Below are 21,357 nucleotides of genomic sequence, written 5' to 3'. Positions count from 1 at the left end.
TGGGCTGTCTATGGGAAGTTGCACCTAGGTAGCACCTTGCTGGCAAGATGGCAGCCGTGTGCATATCGTCAATAGCTGTGTGGGTCACACGATGGACGCCATGAGCATACAGGCGCCATTCCTATTTCCTATGTTAGGCCCAAACCACACCAATGGGTTGAGATGCATTTAAATTTCACCTGCTTGGATGCAGCTCAAAGTGAACTTTACTCAGGCATCTAAATGGAAGTGGATGTGTTGGATGTGTTGGATGTGCTGGATGTGCTGGATGTGTTGGATGTGTTGGATGTGTTGGATGCAGCTCCTTCCTAGCTCGTGTTATTACAGAAAAAAACGGGCGATAATAAATGGCCCAAACTCTGTCTGTATTGTAGTGCAGATGCCATTGCGATTACCTCTTTCTGTCAGGAGAGGGAGACAAAGGACATAAAACTTGGTTTTGAATGCGAGGGTGATCAGTATCACTAACCTTTTACTTGTTGTTTGTTTTCAAAGCTTGTAATACAGCGTTTTAGTGTTAAATTGATTGATTGATTGAATACTTTATTAGGCAGAAATATAAACAGTACAGAGTACAGTCAATCACTTAGTCTAAAAGGATAGCAAATGTATAAAATAAAAATAATCACCAAAGTATTAGTATACTAAAACAGACATACAGGTTGAAATAAATAACCAAAGTATACTAAAACAGACATACAGGTTGAAATAAATAACCAAAGTATACTAAAACAGACATACAGGTTGGAGGGGGGGGGGGTGAAGGAAGAGGAGGGGGGCAGTCACTTGACTAAGGGAGGAGCTCGTGCTAATGATCGTTTTTATCGGATTAAATATCTATCAATGACGAATATTCGGCTATTTGGATACTTTTAGGTATTCAAACTAAACACTAAACATCAGTATTGGTGAATGCCCTTATGCCCTAGATTAAGTCTAGCAGGCACGTGTGTGTGTGTGTGTGTGTGTGTGTGTGTGTGTGTGTGTGTGTGTGTGTGTGTGTGTGATCTGTCTCTCTCTGCGTTGTGTTGAATGGACAGACGGACTCAGAACTCTCTTTGGAAACCACGTTTTATTCTGACAAAGAATAATCACAGACACGTCTCCACGTTAGTTCTCAGTAGTGCATAGACTCCTCTCTAAACAGAGTTAAACAAACACTGTGTAAATCAATTTGCAAACTACAATTCTTATTATGTTATACAGAGAAGTCAACAAAGACACCCACCTCGTACAGAAGGAAGAGGTGGAGGTGTGGCAGGACATTTATACAGGGGGCAAAAGGGGGTTGACTTAAAGGGGCTGTGACCTCTAATGCACTATGTATTGTACTGTATATGTATGTGTATGTACTGTATTCCTCTACACATGAACCATGGAGAATTAAGTCAGGTAGAATTATTATATGTCATCATATTTAGTGTAATTATATAATACTGTTACATGTGTGTGGTTCCAGACGAGTGGGAGAGTCGCTTCACGTTCCACCCTCTGTCGGACCTGCCCCCCCCTGACCCCTACGTCTCCGCTCAGAAGACCTACCCCAGCAAGATGGCCAACAGCGACGGACGAGGTACGCACGCACGGCACACGCACGGCACACGCACGGCACGCGCACGGCACACGCACGGCACACGCACGGCACACGCACGGCACACGCACGGCACACGCACGGCGCACGGCACACGCACGGCACACGCACGGCACACACACGGCACACGCACGGCGCACGCACGGCACACACACGGCACACGCACGGCGCACGCACGGCACACACACGGCACACGCACGGCGCACGGCACACGCACGGCACACGCACGGCACACGCACGGCACACGCACGGCACACGCACGGCACACGCACGGCACACACACGGCACACGCACGGCGCACGGCACACGCACGGCACAAGCACGGCACACGGCACACGCACGGCACACGCACGGCGCACGGCACACGCACGGCACACGCACGGCGCACGGCACACGCACGGCACACGCACGGCGCACGGCACACGCACGGCACACGCACGGCACACGCACGGCACACACACGGCACACGCACGGCACACGCACGCACAGCACACGCACGGCACACGGCACACGCACGGCACAAGCACGGCACACGCACGGCACACGCACGGCACACACACGGCACACGCACGGCGCACGGCACACGCACGGCACACGCACGGCACACGCACGGCACACGCACGGCACACGCACGGCACACACACGGCACGCGCACGGCACACGCACGGCACACGCACGGCACATGCACGGCACACGCACGGCACACGCACGCACGGCACACGCACGGCACACGCACGGCACACGCACGGCACACGCACGGCACACGCACGGCACACGCACGGCACACGCACGGCACACGCACGGCACACGCACGGCACACGCACGGCACACGCACGGCACACGCACGGCACACGCACGCACGCACACGCACGGCACACGCACGGCACACGCACGGCACACGCACGGCACATGCACGGCACACGCACGGCACACGCACGCACACGCACGGCGCACGGCACACGCACGGCACACTCACGGCACACTCACGGCACACGCACGGCACGCACGGCACACGCACGGCACACGCACGGCACACGCACGGCACACGCACGGCACACGCACGGCACACGCACGCACGCACACGGACACACGAATACACGGCACACGCACAGACACACGGCACACGCACGGACGCACGCCATTGTTGATTTTGTGTCTTTTTATTTTCACAAGTCATGTTTAGTGTGTAGTTGCTGAATATTAATTTAGCGTGTAGTTGCATACCCTACCTGCCAGTTAGGATATGCATACAGTACTGTAGGCTAATCTGCCTGTAGGCTACAGAACACAGAACCTGCCGAGGCGGACAGAACTATAGTGTCTGTCTACAGAACACAGAACCTGCCGAGGCGGTCAGAACTATAGTGTCTGTCTACAGAACACAGAACCTGCCGAGGCGGACAGAACTATAGTGTCTGTCTACAGAACACAGAACCTGCCGAGGCGGTCAGAACTATAGTGTCTGTCTACAGAACACAGAACCTGCCGAGGCGGACAGAACTAGTGTCTGTCTACAGAACACAGAACCTGCCGAGGCGGTCAGAACTATAGTGTCTGTCTACAGAACACAGAACCTGCCGAGGCGGACAGAACTATAGTGTCTGTCTACAGAACACAGAACCTGCCGAGGCGGACAGAACTAGTGTCTGTCTACAGAACACAGAACCTGCCGAGGCGGTCAGAACTATAGTGTCTGTCTACAGAACACAGAACCTGCCGAGGCGGACAGAACTATAGTGTCTGTCTACAGAACACAGAACCTGCCGAGGCAGACAGAACTAGTGTCTGTCTACATCCACCGCAGCGCACATGTCCTGAATTTAGTTCCGCAGGATGTTGTCCACGACATCAAAGGGTGTCAGGATGTCATGGTATTTGTTCGTGACATAATAATAACACTGATCAGAAACTCACCAAAGCGACTATAGCCTGGTTTAAGGAGTACCAGATGACTCAGTGCGATCATGGAATTTAAACAAGCTCTTCTGTTTATAATCTAAACACTGTGACACGTTTAAAAAGTGTTACAAAGAAGTGCTTAGAACCTAAAGGCTTGGGTTTAGTGTGTATGATCTGTATCAATACTATGTTTAATTAACTAATAATACTGGTTTAATCTCACCTGTGATCTGTATCAATATTATATTTAATTAACAGTTTTCTGAAAAGCTATGTTTCTATGTCAGTCGTTCTTCGATTTTTCAAAAATAGCAGACCTACAAGCTACGAGCTTGTAGGTCTGCTGTTTTTCAATAGCTAAAGCATGACATGATGCTAACACCAAAAGGGGTTCCCGCCCAAAATGGGTTAACTCATAATACTGGTTTAATCTCATCTATGATCTGTATCAATATTATGTTTAATTAACTCATAATACTGGTTTAATCTCATCTGTGATCTGTATCAATATTATGTTTAATTAACTCATAATACTGGTTTAATCTCATCTGTGATCTGTACCAATATTATGTTCAATTAACTCATAATACTGGTTTAATCTCATCTGTGATCTGTATCAATATTATGTTTAATTAACTCATAATACTGGTTTAATCTCATCTGTGATCTGTATCAATATTATGTTTATTTTTTCCAACCAGGGAAGAACCGCGACCCGTCAGAACTGAACATTGTTCTGATCGGGGGAAGAAGGCCAGATAAACTCAGTGGAAAGAGTTCAGTAGGAAACATCATCCTGGGCAGAGAGGCTTTTAGAACAAACACATTAACATCTCAGAGTGTCATGAGACAAGAGTTAGTGTCAGGGAGACAGGTCAGTGTGGTCGACACTCCAGGATGGCAGTCTAATCAGCCCCTAGATCTGACCCCAAAACTCACCCAGTTAGAAATCAAACGGAGTGTGAGTCTGTGTCCTCCAGGACCACATGCCTTTGTCCTAGTGGTCAGATTGGACCTCCCATATACAGGAACAGGGATGTCAGCAGAGGAACATGTGAGATTCCTCCTCAGTGACACAGTGTGGAAACGCACTATTGTGGTGTTCACTGTAGCTGATAAAAACAACATGAGACCTGATCTCATTAGATCTAACTCTGATTTAAGATATCTCACAGAGAAATGTGAAGGTCGCTTCCATGTCCTTGACATCAGTGACAGAGGAGATAGTGGTCAGGTCACAGAGCTGCTGCAGAAGGTAGATCAGATTGTGCAGAGTAATGGTGGTCACTATGAGACAGAAGAACACGTCTCAGAGGAACTGAAGGAGAAGGAGAGAAGTATCCGAAGAAGAGCAGAACAAAGGAGGAAAGACGCCCAGAAACAACCAACTGAACCTCCTCTGGGCCGCGGCTCGTCAGAAAGAGGTAAAAACACTGGATGAATTAATTAATTCATAACTGGCACTTAAACCCATTTAGGCCTGACATCAAAATAAATAAAATGTCTTCTAAATCATGACAGTTTTCTGAAAAACCCATGTTTTTACAGTATACCAGTGGCTTTCATACTATTAAGTACCCGAAATGATCTGTAATTGGCCGCCGACTCCAATCTGAAAATAGCCCCCCCCCCCCCCCACCCCAGAAGCAAATATATGAGTTAAAAACATTCGCTCTGAAAGAATATTCAAAGATTTGCGACACATTTCCAAAACTTTTCAAAAATAGCAGACCTACAAGCTCTTAGCGTGCCACTCTGTGCCGCGCTACGAGCTTGTAGATCTGCTATTTTCCAATAGCTAAAGCATAAAATAATGCTTAACCCATTTAGACCTGATTTTAAAACATTCACTTTGAAAAAATATATATTCAAAGATTTGCGCCACATTTTTACGATTTTTCAAAAATAGCAGACCTACAAGCTCATAGCGCGCCACTCGGTGGCGCGCTATGAGCTTGTAGATCTGCTATTTTTCAATAGCTAAAGCATGACATGATGCTTAGTTAAAACACCAAAAGGGGTTCCCGCCCAGAATGGGTTAAAACACCAAAAGGGGTTCCCGCCCAGAATGGGTTAAAACACCAAAAGGAGTTCCCGCCCAGAATGGGTTAAAACACCAAAAGGAGTTCCCGCCCAGAATGTGTTAAAGGCCATATGGTTGAGCGGAGTTCCTCAGGGCTCTAAACTGGGCAGGAACCCCTTTTGGTGTTAGCATTACGTTATGCTTTAGCTATTGAAAAACAGCAGACCTACAAGCTCGTAGCGCGCCACCGAGTGGCGCGCTACGAGCTTGTAGATCTGCTATTTTTGAAAAATCAAAGAACGACTGACATAGAAACAGGTCAAAATGGGTTAAGTGGTTAAAATAAGAAAAGTTCACCGAAACAGTTGATCTACAAGCTCACAACGCATCACAGTGTGAGGTGTTGTGAGCTTGTAGATCTGCTCTGTTCACTATTTGTCATAATTATAATAATGTGTATATAGGGCTTATACCCACATCCCCATTCTGGGGAAATAGCTGATCTACAAGCTCACAACGTGTCGCGTAGCATCGTGTTGTGAGCTTGTAGATCAGCTATTGTAGGCTAATATATTTAGTGTAGAGTGAAAACATGTAGACGCCTAGTACACTTCCCTGGGGGACTCCACTCAGCTAAGTATAGGGTTGACCTTGTATGTCCAAAACCCTTCCTTTTAGTTAGTATTCTTAAAACGTCTAAAATTTGTAAAAAATAATAATATATATATATATAGCAGATCTACAAGCTCATAACGCAACGCATTGCAATGTGATGTGATCTTGTAGATCATTATTTTCACTATTCTTTTTATTATTATTTATTTTTAAATAGGGACACCTGGGTCAGCGTGTTTAAATATTAACATGAAATACAATAAAATTGTAGATCTTCTATTTTCACTACTTTAGCGTGACACTCCTGTATTGTATTATGAGGCAGGTCGTTAATTTACAGTATTACAGTATTTTGTTATAATGACAAATAGAGAAAACAGCAGATCTACAAGCTCACAGTGTGTCACGTTGAGAAGCAATATGAGCTTGTAGATCGGCTATTGTAGCGTTTTTAAACTAAAACCAAAACGTTGAAGATGTTAAACAAAGTGAAAGTAAACAATGTTTTCTCTGACAGGACGGACCGACCTCAGGATTGTGGTGTTGGGAAGGCAGTTCTCTGGGAAGAGTTCAGCAGGAAACACCATTCTGACAGGAAGTGGTTTTAAAGCAGGTCAGAGGTCAGCGCAGTGTGAGGTGAGACAGGGCAGCGTAGCAGGGAGACAGGTGACAGTGGTGGACTCACCAGGCTGGTGGTACAACCATCCACTACAGGACACCTCAGAGATGGGCAAACTGGAGATCCAGGACAGTGTGTGTCACTGTCCTCCTGGACCACATGCTGTTCTTCTGGCCGTTCCTCTTCGTGAAGCATTCACCAAAGAAATGAGAGTAGCCGTAGAGGAACACATGAGCCTTCTGCCACAGAACCTCTGGAGTCACGCTATAGCCCTGTTCACCTATGGAGACCGTCTGGGAGAACGAAGCATTGAGCAGCACATTGAGGCTGAAGGAGAAGACCTCCGCTGGCTTCTTGACCGATGTGGGAACAGGTACCATGTCTTCAACAACCAGAAGAGAGATGACAGTCAGGTCACACAGCTTCTGGAGAAGATAGATGAGATGTTGTCAGGAAACACAGGTGGACACTGTGAAGTTGAGAAGATGTCAGCGAGGAAGAGGAACATGGAGGAACGTGTCCAGACACTGACCAGGAAACTGACCGCCCTGAAAGCTCTCTGTGAAGGTGAGCTGTCTGTCTGTCTGTCTGTCTGTCTGTCTGTCTGTCTGTCTGTCTGTCTGTCTGTCTGTCTGTCTGTCTGTCTGTCTGTCTGTCTGTCTGTCTGTAATTTTGGACTTACAACTACCACAATATGTAAGTGTTGTACAATACATTTACATGTTATTGTACTTACAGGGGTCCTTGAGGGTTAGGGTTAAGGGGTAAGGACCCCCAGGGGTCCTTGAGGGTTAGGGTTAAGGGCTAAGGACCCCCAGGGGTCCTTGAGGGTTAGGGTTAACCCATTCTGACCTGAGATCAGATTCATACGAGGTTTCCACTGGACACACACTGGTCTTGATTAACCCATTCTGACCCGAGATCAGATTCTAAAAATGTCAGTCGTTCTTCGATTTGTCAAAAATAGCAGACCTACAAGCTCGTAGCGCGCCACTCGGTGGCGCGCTATGAGCTTGTAGATCTGCTATTTTTCAATAGCTAAAGCATAACGTGATGCTAAACACCAAAATGGGTTCCCGTTCAGAATGGGTTAAGGGCTAAGGACCCCCAGGGGTCCTTGAGGGGTTTCCAGGGGGTCCCACTGCAACATGTTCCATAATGTTATATGTTGGTTAGTCATAAATAGCAGATCTACAAGCTTGCAGTGCATCACTTCACTTAGAAAATATTTGAAATATATTAGCTTTTTTAACAGAAATCTTCTCTTTTGGGGGTCCCTGACACACAGAACACTCTCACATGGGGGTCCCTGACACAGAACACTCACATGGGGGTCCCTGACACAGAACACTCTCACACGGGGGTCCCTGACACAGAACACTCTCACACGGGGGTCCCTGACACACAGAACACTCACCTGGGGGTCCCTGACACACAGAACACTCACATGGGGGTCCCTGACACACAGAACACTCACCTGGGGGTCCCTGACACACAGAACACTCTCACATGGGGGTCCCTGACACACAGAACACTCTCACATGGGGGTCCCTGACACACAGAACACTCTCACATGGTGGTCCCTGACACACAGAACACTCTCACATGGGGGTCCCTGACACAGAACACTCTCACATGGGGGTCCCTGACACACAGAACACTCTCACATGGGGGTCCCTGACACAGAACACTCTCACATGGGGGTCCCTGACACACAGAACACTCTCACATGGGGGTCCCTGACACACAGAACACTCACCTGGGGGTCCCTGACACACAGAACACTCTCACATGGGGGTCCCTGACACACAGAACACTCTCACATGGGGGTCCCTGACACACAGAACACTCTCACATGGGGGTCCCTGACACACAGAACACTCTCACATGGGGGTCCCTGACACACAGAACACTCTCACATGGGGGTCCCTGACACAGAACACTCTCACATGGGGGTCCCTGACACAAAATAGTTTGAGAAACACTGCTTTACGCCTGTGTGTGTGTGTGTGTGTGTGTGTGTGTGTGTGTGTGTGTGTGTGTGTGTGTGTGTGTGTGTGTGTGTGTGTGTGTGTGTGTGTGTGTGTGTGTGTGTGTGTGTCAGGAGAACATCAGAGTCTATCAGATGTCAGGGTGGTGTTGGCTGGAGGGAAGCAGGCTGACAGGAACAGAGCTGGAAACAAGATTCTGCAGGATGATGTGTTTACAGTAACTCCATGGAAGGTGAGTAATAATTATGATCTGAATGAGATGTTATAATGAATGATCTCACAGTAAACAGTGAAGACCTTAAATATGCATGTTTTATGATGATAATGTGAAAGTATCTGCTGTCATCAGTGGTGTAACGGTGATTTTTCATTTCGGTACCACGGTCACGCACACGCACGCAGTGGCGTGCACAGACACTTTGAGGGGCAGCTGCTCAAGTGAAACAAAAGGGCACCTTATCTGGCCCGTGGAACCACCAGCTGCAGCGAGCTGCCGCCTGACTTAATAGTATGATAGATAAGAATTGATATGCGCGCTGGAAGGTATTTATACCAGGGGGGGCTGAAGGGTGGGGGGGGAATTGCGCGATATTTCGGGTCTTATTCGGGTATAATTGGCCTAATAATGACTTATTTAGGACCTAGCACCGCCGCATCATGTACACAACTACACACACACACACACACACACACACACACACACACACACACACACACACACACACACACACACACACACCATCTATCTCTCTGGAAGAAGCTGAATATGAACGGTGCGGCCGCACCGAGAGTTCCAAAGCACCCAACACACCCAAGTCCTGCACAGCGCACAAGAAATAACACACACACACACACACACACACACACACACACACACACACACACACACACACACAGAGCCGTATCCAGTACTTCACAGATGGAAGGGTCCAATTGCTACCGGCCCACATGCACGGGCGAAGAAAATTGGGTATTTCCAATTATAATGTCGTTATTTTCGGGTCAAAAACGGGTCAGCACAGCAGAAATAGCGAGAGATAGAGAGTGAGAGAGACGCGTCTCTCTATCGCGCGTTAAAGAGAGAGAGAGGGGGGGGGGGGTGGGGGTCTCATTAGCATCAAGCTAAGCGTACGTTCGTTCCATATAAATGACACATCGCTCATGGGGCTCCAGGCAGCGACCTGGGTGGTTTTATTTATTGTCACCTGGCTGGCTGCTTGTGGTCACGACCGTGCAGCCTTTTGGACCGGGTCCGTCATTCGTGAGAATGTAAGAAGTCAGAAGCCATTCCTGCGAAATTCTGCCCTTTCAAGTTTCAACTTCTTCCCTTCGGAGGGAGGGGCACTATGCCTCCCGTGTGGGTGGGTGTGGGTGTGTGTGTGTGTGTGCGTGTGTGTGGACACTGGACAGTCACACACACATACAACGTCATGACAAATTTATAAATAAATATATTATAAGCTTTTAATCCAGAATTGATCGATGTCACCATGGGCCACATACTATACACGTACAAATAATACAAAACAAGAAAAAAAGGTGTACCAAATGGACTTGACAAAAGGGCATGTTGGTCCAGAGAGGGCCACTAGGGGGTGCTCAAGCACCGCCTAGCGTCTACGTGTGCACGCCCCTGCACGCACGCACGTGCACTCAAACACATACATGCACGTGCACTCGCACGCCTACATGTGTGCTTAGCATGTGCACAGAACTGCTGATACCCTAAGCCTATATTGTTTCTAGTGTATGAGACACACACACACACACACACACACACACACGCCCGCGCACGCACGCACACACACACACACACACACGCACGCACACACACACACACACTGAGTCATGTGCTGTGCTGTGTTGCTTACATTACGTCTCATAGCAACAGCAACATGTTTAGATCTTGCAGATCTAAAAGCTCACAACGTGCTGCATGTCAACGTGTTTTGAGCTTGTAGATCTGCTAAAGCTGTAGCCAAAGTATAAAATAGGGCTTAAGGCCAAGACAAGTCTTGGAATAATAATAATAATAATAATAATAATATAGTCACAATACCAAACATAGAAGTCCACATTATGCAGAAATTAACATTTCACAATCATATTATTGGATTGTAATTCATATTATTATTATGATGTATTCATGACTTTAATGTTATAATCAATAACACATTAATGTATTCATCACTTTAATGTTATAATCAATAACACATTAATGTATTCCTCACTTTAATGTTATAATCAATAACACATTAGTGTATTCATCATTTTTAGGTTACTGATCATGGTATGCGGGGGTGGATAGATTAAACTATAAATGTATATCATAATTGATCAGTTATTATTATTATTATTATGACTAACATACAGTTAACCTCATATTCCAGGAGTTTAAAACCCAGCCTAAACTGACAGAATGTGTCAGAGAACAGAGACGAGTTGCTGACAGAAAAGTGAGTGTGGTGATGTGTCCAGACTGGTCGACTACACCTCCATCCCAGAAGACCAAAGACGTCCTTCTACACGGTGTGACTCTGTGTTCTCCTGGACCCCACGCTGTCCTGGTGATGGTCGATGTGAAGTCCAGATTCTGTGAAGCTGACAGGAGATCAGTGGAGGAACACATGGAGCTGCTGGGGCACACAGTCTGGAGACACGCTCTGGTTCTGTTCATGTTTGGATGGTGGCTGGGAGGGAGACGTGTTGAGGAGTACATCGAGGCTGAAGGAGAACCTCTGAGGAGGATCCTGGAGAAATGTGGCTACAGGTACCATGTTCTACATGGTGTCAAGTGGGACATTTCAGAGGTAACACAGCTGATGGAGAAAACAGAAGACATGGTGGCGAGGAACGGAGGACACTTTGAAACTTCAGGACACTTCAAGGTGGGACGAGAAGAAGAATGGAAGAAGAGAGAAGGAGCGATGAGAGAGAGGATGCTGAGGTTCGTGGTGACGGAGCCAGAAGATCCAACCCATGAGACAAGACCGAAGACACTGTTTGAAAGACTGACAAGAAAGAAGACATTAACAGTAGAAGAATGGAACCGACGAGAAGATGATTGGAAGAAGAGAGAAGGAGCGACGAGAGAGAGGATGGGAGAGAGGATGCTGAGGTTCGTGGCGACGGAGCCAGAAGATCCAACCCTGCCAGAAGAATGGAAGAAGAGAGAGCAGGAGATGAGCGAGAGGATGCTGAGGTTCGTGATGACGGAGCCAGAAGATGCAACCCCGTCGGCTGGTAGTAGATGGACCAGCATGGAAGATAGTGAGTATCAGTCAGTAGAATGGATCTGCTAACAGACGTCTGGAGATGTCTGGAGGAAACCTCACAACTCCATTTGTGAGGTTTTTGTCTGCTGTAACAGCTAACTCCACCACCTCTCCCCCTCTAAAACTGTCTGCTAAAGCAGCTAACTCCACCACCTCTCCCCCTCTAAAACTGTCTGTTAAAACAGCTAACTCCTCCACCTCTCCCCCTCTCAAACTGTCTGCTATAAAGCAGCTAACTCCATCACCTCTCCCCCTCTCAAACTGTCTGCTAAGGCATCTAACTCCACCCCCTCTCCCCCTCTAAAACTGTCTGTTAAAACAGCTAACTCCTCCACCTATCTCCTTCTCAAACTGTCTGCTATAAAGCAGCTAACTCCACCACCTCTCCCCCTCTCAAATTGTCTGCTAAAGCAGCTAACTCCATCCACCTCTCTCCTTCTAAAACTGTCTGCCAAGCCAGCTAACTCCACCACCTCTCCCCCTCTCAAACTGTCTGCTATAAAGCAGCTAACTCCACCACCTCTCCCCCTCTCAAACTGTCTGCTAAAGCAGCTAACTCCATCCACCTCTCTCCTTCTAAAACTGTCTGCTAAAGCAGCTAACTCCACCACCTCTCCCCCTCTAAAACTGTCTGCTAAAGCAGCTTAGTTGTAGTTTTATGTTCTTGTATTTTCATCATTGTAAATGTCTCGTTGCAGCGCCATCTGAGACAGGAAGTTTACACGGCTGGTCACCTGACAAGATTTCATCCTCGCGTCGTGGATCAATAGCGCCCTCTTCAGGACACGGCAGCTGGTTCACTGACGAGGCTTCGTCCTCACGTCGTGGATCAATAGCGCCCTCTTCAGGATACGGCAGCTGGTTCACTGACGAGGCTTCGTCCTCGCGTCCTGGATCAATAGCGCCCTCTTCAGGATACGACAGCATGAGCCAGGCCTCTGACAGAGTTTCATTAATGAAGAAGATGTTTCAGAGACGGAAAGGAAAGCAAAGATTGACCGAAGAAGACTGGAGAACACGAGAAGATCAATGGAGGTGGAGAGAGCAGGAGATGATTGACATGATGGTGGCGTCTGTGGTGATGGAGCCAGAGGATCCAAGAAGAACCAGCATGGACCTCAGTCCTCCAAGCAGTGAGTATCAATATCATTTGATCTACTAACCTCGTCCCACTACTAATCGAGGACCTCCCTCTAGGGGAGACGCCCGAGAGGCATCCTAACCAGATGCCTTAAGGACCTCCCTAGGGAGACGCCCGAGAGGCATCCTAACCAGATGCCTTGAGGACCTCCCTAGGGAGACGCCCGAGAGGCATCCTAACCAGATGCCTTAAGGACCTCCCTAGGGAGACGCCCGAGAGGCATCCTAACCAGATGCCTTGAGGACCTCCCTAGGGAGACGCCCGAGAGGCATCCTAACCAGATGCCTTTAGGACCTCCCTAGGGAGACGCCCGAGAGGCATCCTAACCAGATGCCCCGAGGACCTCCCTATAGGGAGACGCCCGAGAGGCATACTAACCAGATGCCTTTAGGACCTCCCTAGGGAGACGCCCGAGAGGCATCCTAACCAGATGCCCCGAGGACCTCCCTATAGGGAGACGCCCGAGAGGCATCCTAACCAGATGCCCCGAGGACCTCCCTAGGGAGACGCCCGAGAGGCATCCTAACCAGATGCCTTGAGGACCTCCCTAGGGAGACGCCCGAGAGGCATCCTAACCAGATGCCCCGAGGACCTCCCTATAGGGAGACGCCCGAGAGGCATCCTAACCAGATGCCTTGAGGACCTCCCTAGGGAGACGCCCGAGAGGCATCCTAACCAGATGCCTCGAGGACCTCCCTATAGGGAGACGCCCGAGAGGCATCCTAACCAGATGCTTTGAGGACCTCCCTAGGGAGACGCCCCAGAGGCATCCTAACCAGATGCCTCGAGGACCTCCCTATAGGGAGACGCCCGAGAGGCATCCTAACCAGATGCTTTGAGGACCTCCCTAGGGAGACGCCCCAGAGGCATCCTAACCAGATGCCTCGAGGACCTCCCTATAGGGAGACGCCCGAGAGGCATCCTAACCAGATGCTTTGAGGACCTCCCTAGGGAGACGCCCCAGAGGCATCCTAACCAGATGCCTCGAGGACCTCCCTAGGGAGACGCCCCAGAGGCATCCTAACCAGATGAACCACCCTAAGCTGCTCCTTTCCAGGCGAAGGAGCGGCGACTCTACTCCGAGTCTCCCTCGCGTGACTGAACTTCTCGCCCTATCTCTGATGAATTGAACATGGTGGACCCTGTTGTAACTTGTATGAATGTACCCGTTCTGCAAACTGATAAAAACACTCAATCAATGTCCATTCCAGTAGCGAAGGTATATTTTCACTGATGCGCCTTATTCAAGTTAAATGACCAACAGGAAGTTAGCTGAGTTGAGCTACCAGACGTTAGCTCACGCATAAGCAATCCTATCGCGGGACGATCGCGGATTTGTGGATCACCCGAGGCATGATTTTATCTTTAACCGCGTTCAGAATCGGACGTAAATAAAGCTTGTTTTGAATCTGGGATTGAGATAAAAGTCTATCGCTAAACTGATGTGTTAAGACCTGAGGCCCATTCTACAAATGCCTTCTATATATAATTTCCTTCGTCTGCCAAGGACCCCCAACATCATATATATTTGGCAGTGGACCCCCATAAGACCTCTTTTTGTGCCAGCTAGGGACCCCCATCAGACCTTCTTTTTGTGCCAGCTAGGGACCCCCATCAGACCTTCTTTTTGTGCCAGCTAGGGACCCCCATAAGACCTCTTTTTGTGCCAGCTAGGGACCCCCATCAGACCTTCTTATTGTGCCAGCTAGGGACCCCCATCAGACCTTTATGTGCCAGCTAGGGACCCCCATCAGACCTTCTTTTTGTTCCAGCTAGGGACCCCCATCAGACCTTTTTGTGCCAGCTAGGGACCCCGCAAGAGATGATTAGTACAAAATAAATAAAACAAAATCGTTAATATTAAAAAATCACTTTTTTTAAATAGCAGATGTTGTTGTCCAGCAGGGGGAGTGGTTCTACCAGGCTACAGATGTACAGCTTGCAGAGTAAATCCAGTGATTGGTGGAACGCCATGTAAACGTCTTGCTGTCTTGTGTTCCAGTGATTGGTGGAACGCCATCTGAGGCAGGAATGTCACCTGCCAACAAGGTTTCCGATTGGCTGAAGATACATCCTGGAACAATAGCGTCCTCTTCAGGAGCTGATGTCACGACTGAAGCTCCTCCCCAGCCAATAGTGTCCTCTTCAGGAGCTGATGTCACGACTGTAGCTCCTCCTCAGCCAATCGCGTCCCCTTCAGGAGCTGATGTCACGACTGTAGCTCCTCCCCAGCCAATAGCGTCCCCTTCAGGAGCTGATGTCACGACTGTAGCTCCTCCCCAGCCAATAGCGTCCTCTTCAGGAGCTGATGTCACGACTGTAGCTCCTCCTCAGCCAATCGCGTCCTCTTCAGGAGCTGATGTCACGACTGTAGCTCCTCCTCAGCCAATAGCGTCCTCTTCAGGAGCTGATGTCACGACTGAAGCTCCTCCCCAGCCAATCGCGTCCTCTTCAGGAGCTGATGTCACGACTGTAGCTCCTCCCCAGCCGGTGAGAGATGAGGATTTACTTTGACATCAGTCACACACATTACCATACATAATGATTATTATAATAATAATAATTATTACATTTATCACATTACCATACATATGATTATTATTATAATAATTATTACATTTATCACATTACCATACATATGATTATTATTATAATTATTACATTTATCACATTACCATACATATGATTATTATTATAATAATTATTATTACATTTATCACATTACCATACATATGATTATTATAATAATTATTATTACATTTATCACATTACCATACATATGATTATTATTATAATAATAATTATTATTATTACATTTATCACATTACCTTATAATTATTATTATAATAATTATAATAATTATTACATTTATCACATTACCATACATATGATTATTATAATAATAATTATTATTACATTTATCACATTACCATACATATGATTATTATTATAATAATTATTATTATTATTACATTTATCACATTACCTTATAATTATTATTATAATAATTATAATAATTATTACATTTATCACATTACCATACATATGATTATTATTATAATAATTATATCTTGTCTATTATTATTATTATTACTTACTTACTTACTAAGTAATAGTTTCGCCCGGTTCGTATGCACCGTCCCAGCCAACCCGCCACTTTTGATGCGTATGCACCGTCCCAGCAAACTGTGCCTGATTTTCTGGGACCAGATTACATGGTGTGTGTATATGTATAACTAGCTCTCAATGATGACGTAAGAAATATGTGGATTAAAGGACCCAATGCCAGAGTGTAATTGGTTTTCGATGGTGACGTAATGACGATATGTTTTAGTGTTGGGAAGATTAAAGGTAATGCTCCTGTGTATACATGTATGTAATCTGACACCACTGCCGTATCAGGTACAATTTACAAGTGGCGGGACGGCTGGGACGGTGCGTACGGCGCAAAGTAACCACAGTATACCGCTAATCAATTTACAAATTACATATAGTATATGTAATTGGTTGACAGTTTGTAGCCGTCGAAAGTACTTGTGCGCTCTGCTTGCGCACTAGTTGGCCATTTATGGCCTACTAGTGTGCAACAAGCAAGTATGCACTCGACAGAGTGCAGTTCTAGTTATTATTATTATTATTATTATTATTATTATTATTATTATTATTATTGTTGTTGTTGTTATATTTAGACTGGCTGAATCTGACTGAAAATTCTCTTTTATGATTTGCCTCTTCATTCTCAGGGTGTAAACATGTCTTCAGAGCAAGAGGAGGAGGAAGATTCTGGTAAGAGAAGAGACATATTAACACCCTGAGCGACGAGATCGAAAATCTTAAGTTTCAGCCACATCCGGGATAACATCCGGTCCGTCGCTAAATGTTCTGATTTAATGGATTAAATTACCCTGGGCGTTCGGGGTGTTTTTTTACACTGAGCCTGTGTCTGTGGTCCACTAACTGTCCTCTGTGTTTTATACTGACTGTATCCTCCTGTGTGTCTGTGGTCCACTAACTGTCCTCTGTGTTTTATACTGACTGTATCCTCCTGTGTGTCTGTGGTCCACTAACTGTCCTCTGTGTTGATACTGACTGTAGCCTCCTGTGTGTCTGTGGTCCACTAACTGTCCTCTGTGTTTTATACTGACTGTATCCTCCTGTGTGTCTGTGGTCCACTAACTGTCCTCTGTGTTTTATACTGACTGTATCCTCCTGTGTGTCTGTGGTCCACTAACTGTCCTCTGTGTTTTATACTGACTGTATCCTCCTGTGTGTCTGTGGTCCATTAACTGTCCTCTGTGTTTTATACTGACTGTATCCTCCTGTGTGTCTGTGGTCCATTAACTGTCCTCTGTGTTTTATACTGACTGTATCCTCCTGTGTGTCTGTGGTCCACTAACTGTCCTCTGTCCTCTCTAGAACTAGAAGATGCATCTCAAGGGCCTTTCCTTTAAATAACATTTAATTACATATGAGTTCAGCGATAAGGGGTGTTGGTTAAGATAAGGGGTAACAGGTGTTGGTGTGAAGAATACAACGTGATTAAGATAAGGGGTAACAGGTGTTGGTGCTAAGAATACAACGTGATTAAGATAAGGGGTAACAGGTGTTGGTGTGAAGAATACAACGTGATTAAGATAAGGGGTAACAGGTGTTGGTGTGAAGAATACAACGTGATTAAGATAAGGGGTAACAGTTGTTGGTGCTAAGAATACAACGTGATTAAGATAAGGGGTAACAGGTGTTGGTGTGAAGAATACAACGTGATTAAGATAAGGGGTAACAGGTGTTGGTGCTAAGAATACAACGTGATTAAGATAAGGGGTAACAGGTGTTGGTGCTAAGAATACAACGTGATTAAGATAAGGGGTAACAGGTGTTGGTGTGAAGAATACAACGTGATTAAGATAAGGGGTAACAGGTGTTGGTGTGAAGAATACAACGTGATTAAGATAAGGGGTAACAGGTGTTGGTGCTAAGAATACAACGTGATTAAGATAAGGGGTAACAGGTGTTGGTGTGAAGAATACAACGTGATTAAGATAAGGGGTAACAGGTGTTGGTGCTAAGAATACAACGTGATTAAGATAAGGGGTAACAGGTGTTGGTGCTAAGAATACAACGTGATTAAGATAAGGGGTAACAGGTGTTGGTGCTAAGAATACAACGTGATTAAGATAAGGGGTAACAGGTGTTGGTGTGAAGAATACAACGTGATTAAGATAAGGGGTAACAGGTGTTGGTGCTAAGAATACAACGTGATTAAGATAAGGGGTAACAGGTGTTGGTGTGAAGAATACAACGTGATTAAGATAAGGGGTAACAGGTGTTGGTGTGAAGAATACAACGTGATTAAGATAAGGGGTAACAGGTGTTGGTGTGAAGAATACAACGTGATTAAGATAAGGGGTAACAGGTGTTGGTGTGAAGAATACAACGTGATTAAGATAAGGGGTAACAGGTGTTGGTGTGAAGAATACAACGTGATTAAGATAAGGGGTAACAGGTGTTGGTGTGAAGAATACAACGTGATTAAGATAAGGGGTAACAGGTGTTGGTGCTAAGAATACAACGTGATTAAGATAAGGGGTAACAGGTGTTGGTGCTAAGAATACAACGTGATTAAGATAAGGGGTAACAGGTGTTGGTGCTAAGAATACAACGTGATTAAGATAAGGGGTAACAGGTGTTGGTGCTAAGAATACAACGTGATTAAGATAAGGGGTAACAGGTGTTGGTGTGAAGAATACAACGTGATTAAGATAAGGGGTAACAGGTGTTGGTGCTAAGAATACAACGTGATTAAGATAAGGGGTAACAGGTGTTGGTGTGAAGAATACAACGTGATTAAGATAAGGGGTAACAGGTGTTGGTGCTAAGAATACAACGTGATTAAGATAAGGGGTAACAGGTGTTGGTGTGAAGAATACAACGTGATTAAGATAAGGGGTAACAGGTGTTGGTGCTAAGAATACAACGTGATTAAGATAAGGGGTAACAGGTGTTGGTGTGAAGAATACAACGTGATTAAGATAAGGGGTAACAGGTGTTGGTGTGAAGAATACAACGTGATTAAGATAAGGGGTAACAGGTGTTGGTGTGAAGAATACAACGTGATTAAGATAAGGGGTAACAGGTGTTGGTGTGAAGAATACAACGTGATTAAGATAAGGGGTAACAGGTGTTGGTGTGAAGAATACAACGTGATTAAGACAACTAAACTTTTCCTCTTTAATGTCGTTCCTGCAGAGCTGAAGAAGACCGATCTGGATGACGATGGTACTGATATATTAGAGACTTTAACCAATCAATCAATCAATCAATCAATCAATCAATAATGTAATGTCATGAACTGTTGTCCTGTGTGTCTCCAGATGACTTGTGTAAATATAGTGTAACTGTTGTCCTGTGTGTCTCCAGATGACTTGTGTAAATATAGTGTAACTGTTGTCCTGTGTGTCTCCAGATGACTTGTACTCCAGATCATGCTGTGAAAAATGCCACCACGTCGAGCAGGTCAGAATCTGAATGTCTTTATTGTTGTTCATTGTACGAAACAAACACGGAATGGAGTAGCAATCCAGCTCAGTGCATGTAACACCCATAGACTCAGTGCATTTAACACCCATAGACTCAGTGCATTTAACACCCATAGACTCAGTGCATGTAACACCCATAGACTCAGTGCATTTAACACCCATAGACTCAGTGCATGTAACACCCATAGACTCAGTGCATGTAACACCCATAGACCCCAGCTCAGTGCATGTAACACCCATAGACTCAGTGCATGTAACACCCATAGACTCAGTGCATTTAACACCCATAGACTCAGTGCATGTAACACCCATAGACTCAGTGCATGTAACACCCATAGACCCCAGCTCAGTGCATGTAACACCCATAGACTCAGTGCATGTAACACCCATAGACTCAGTGCATGTAACACCCATAGACTCAGTGCATGTAACACCCATAGACTCAGTGCATTTAACACCCATAGACTCAGTGCATTTAACACCCATAGACTCAGTGCATGTAACACCCATAGACTCAGTGCATGTAACACCCATAGACCCAGTGCATTTAACACCCATAGACCCAGTGCATTTAACACCCATAGACTCAGTGCATGTAACACCCATAGACTCAGTGCATGTAACACCCATAGACTCAGTGCATGTAACACCCATAGACTCAGTGCATGTAACACCCATAGACTCAGTGCATGTAACACCCATAGACCCAGTGCATTTAACACCCATAGACCCAGTGCATTTAACACCCATAGACCCAGTGCATTTAACACCCATAGACTCAGTGCATGTAACACCCATAGACTCAGTGCATTTAACACCCATAGACTCAGTGCATGTAACACCCATAGACTCAGTGCATTTAACACCCATAGACTCAGTGCATGTAACACCCATAGACTCAGTGCATTTAACACCCATAGACTCAGTGCATGTAACACCCATAGACTCAGTGCATTTAACACCCATAGACTCAGTGCATGTAACACCCATAGACTCAGTGCATTTAACACCCATAGACTCAGTGCATTAACACCCATAGACTCAGTTCATTTAACACCCATAGACTCAGTGCATTTAACACCCATAGACTCAGTGCATTTAACACCCATAGACTCAGTGCATTTAACACCCATAGACTCAGTGCATGTAACACCCATAGACCAGTGCATTTAACACCCATAGACTCAGTGCATGTAACACCCATAGACTCAGTGCATTTAACACCCATAGACTCAGTGCATGGAACACCCATAGACTCAGTGCATGTAACACCCATAGACTCAGTGCATTTAACACCCATAGACTCAGTGCATTTAACACCCATAGACTCAGTGCATGTAACACCCATAGACTCAGTGCATTTAACACCCATAGACTCAGTGCATGTAACACCCATAGACTCAGTGCATTTAACACCCATAGACTCAGTGCATGTAACACCCATAGACTCAGTGCATTTAACACCCATAGACTCAGTGCATGTAACACCCATAGACTCAGTGCATTTAACACCCATAGACTCAGTGCATTTAACACCCATAGACTCAGTTCATTTAACACCCATAGACTCAGTGCATTTAACACCCATAGACTCAGTGCATTTAACACCCATAGACTCAGTGCATTTAACACCCATAGACTCAGTGCATGTAACACCCATAGACTCA

At 46.0% G+C, this 21,357-nt stretch overlaps 1 protein-coding gene across 1 annotated transcript in view; it reads left to right on the top strand.

The window, feature by feature from the left end:
* Positions 1-222: 222 nt before the first annotated feature.
* The window catches only part of LOC308333080 (uncharacterized protein), a gene marked incomplete at its 5' end in the record, with an annotated part of 35,794 nt that continues 14,659 nt past the window's right edge, over positions 223-21,357 (top strand). Inside the window, 12 exons of the mRNA XM_080789275.1 lie at positions 223-290; positions 1,207-1,277; positions 1,460-1,573; positions 4,192-4,914; positions 6,646-7,314; positions 8,852-8,970; positions 11,129-12,008; positions 12,712-13,146; positions 15,157-15,644; positions 16,898-16,940; positions 19,401-19,430; positions 19,618-19,667. Coding sequence (XP_080645401.1) covers positions 223-290; positions 1,207-1,277; positions 1,460-1,573; positions 4,192-4,914; positions 6,646-7,314; positions 8,852-8,970; positions 11,129-12,008; positions 12,712-13,146; positions 15,157-15,644; positions 16,898-16,940; positions 19,401-19,430; positions 19,618-19,667 — 3,690 coding nt within the window. The remainder of the gene's footprint in view (positions 291-1,206; positions 1,278-1,459; positions 1,574-4,191; positions 4,915-6,645; positions 7,315-8,851; positions 8,971-11,128; positions 12,009-12,711; positions 13,147-15,156; positions 15,645-16,897; positions 16,941-19,400; positions 19,431-19,617; positions 19,668-21,357) is intronic.

The sequence above is a fragment of the Protomyctophum bolini genome, assembly GCF_963924005.1.
Source record: "Protomyctophum bolini genome assembly, chromosome: 18".
Lineage (NCBI taxonomy): Eukaryota > Metazoa > Chordata > Actinopteri > Myctophiformes > Myctophidae > Protomyctophum > Protomyctophum bolini.
The sequence above is the reverse complement of the archived record's forward strand: the minus strand, read 5'-3'. Positions and strand labels throughout refer to the sequence as shown.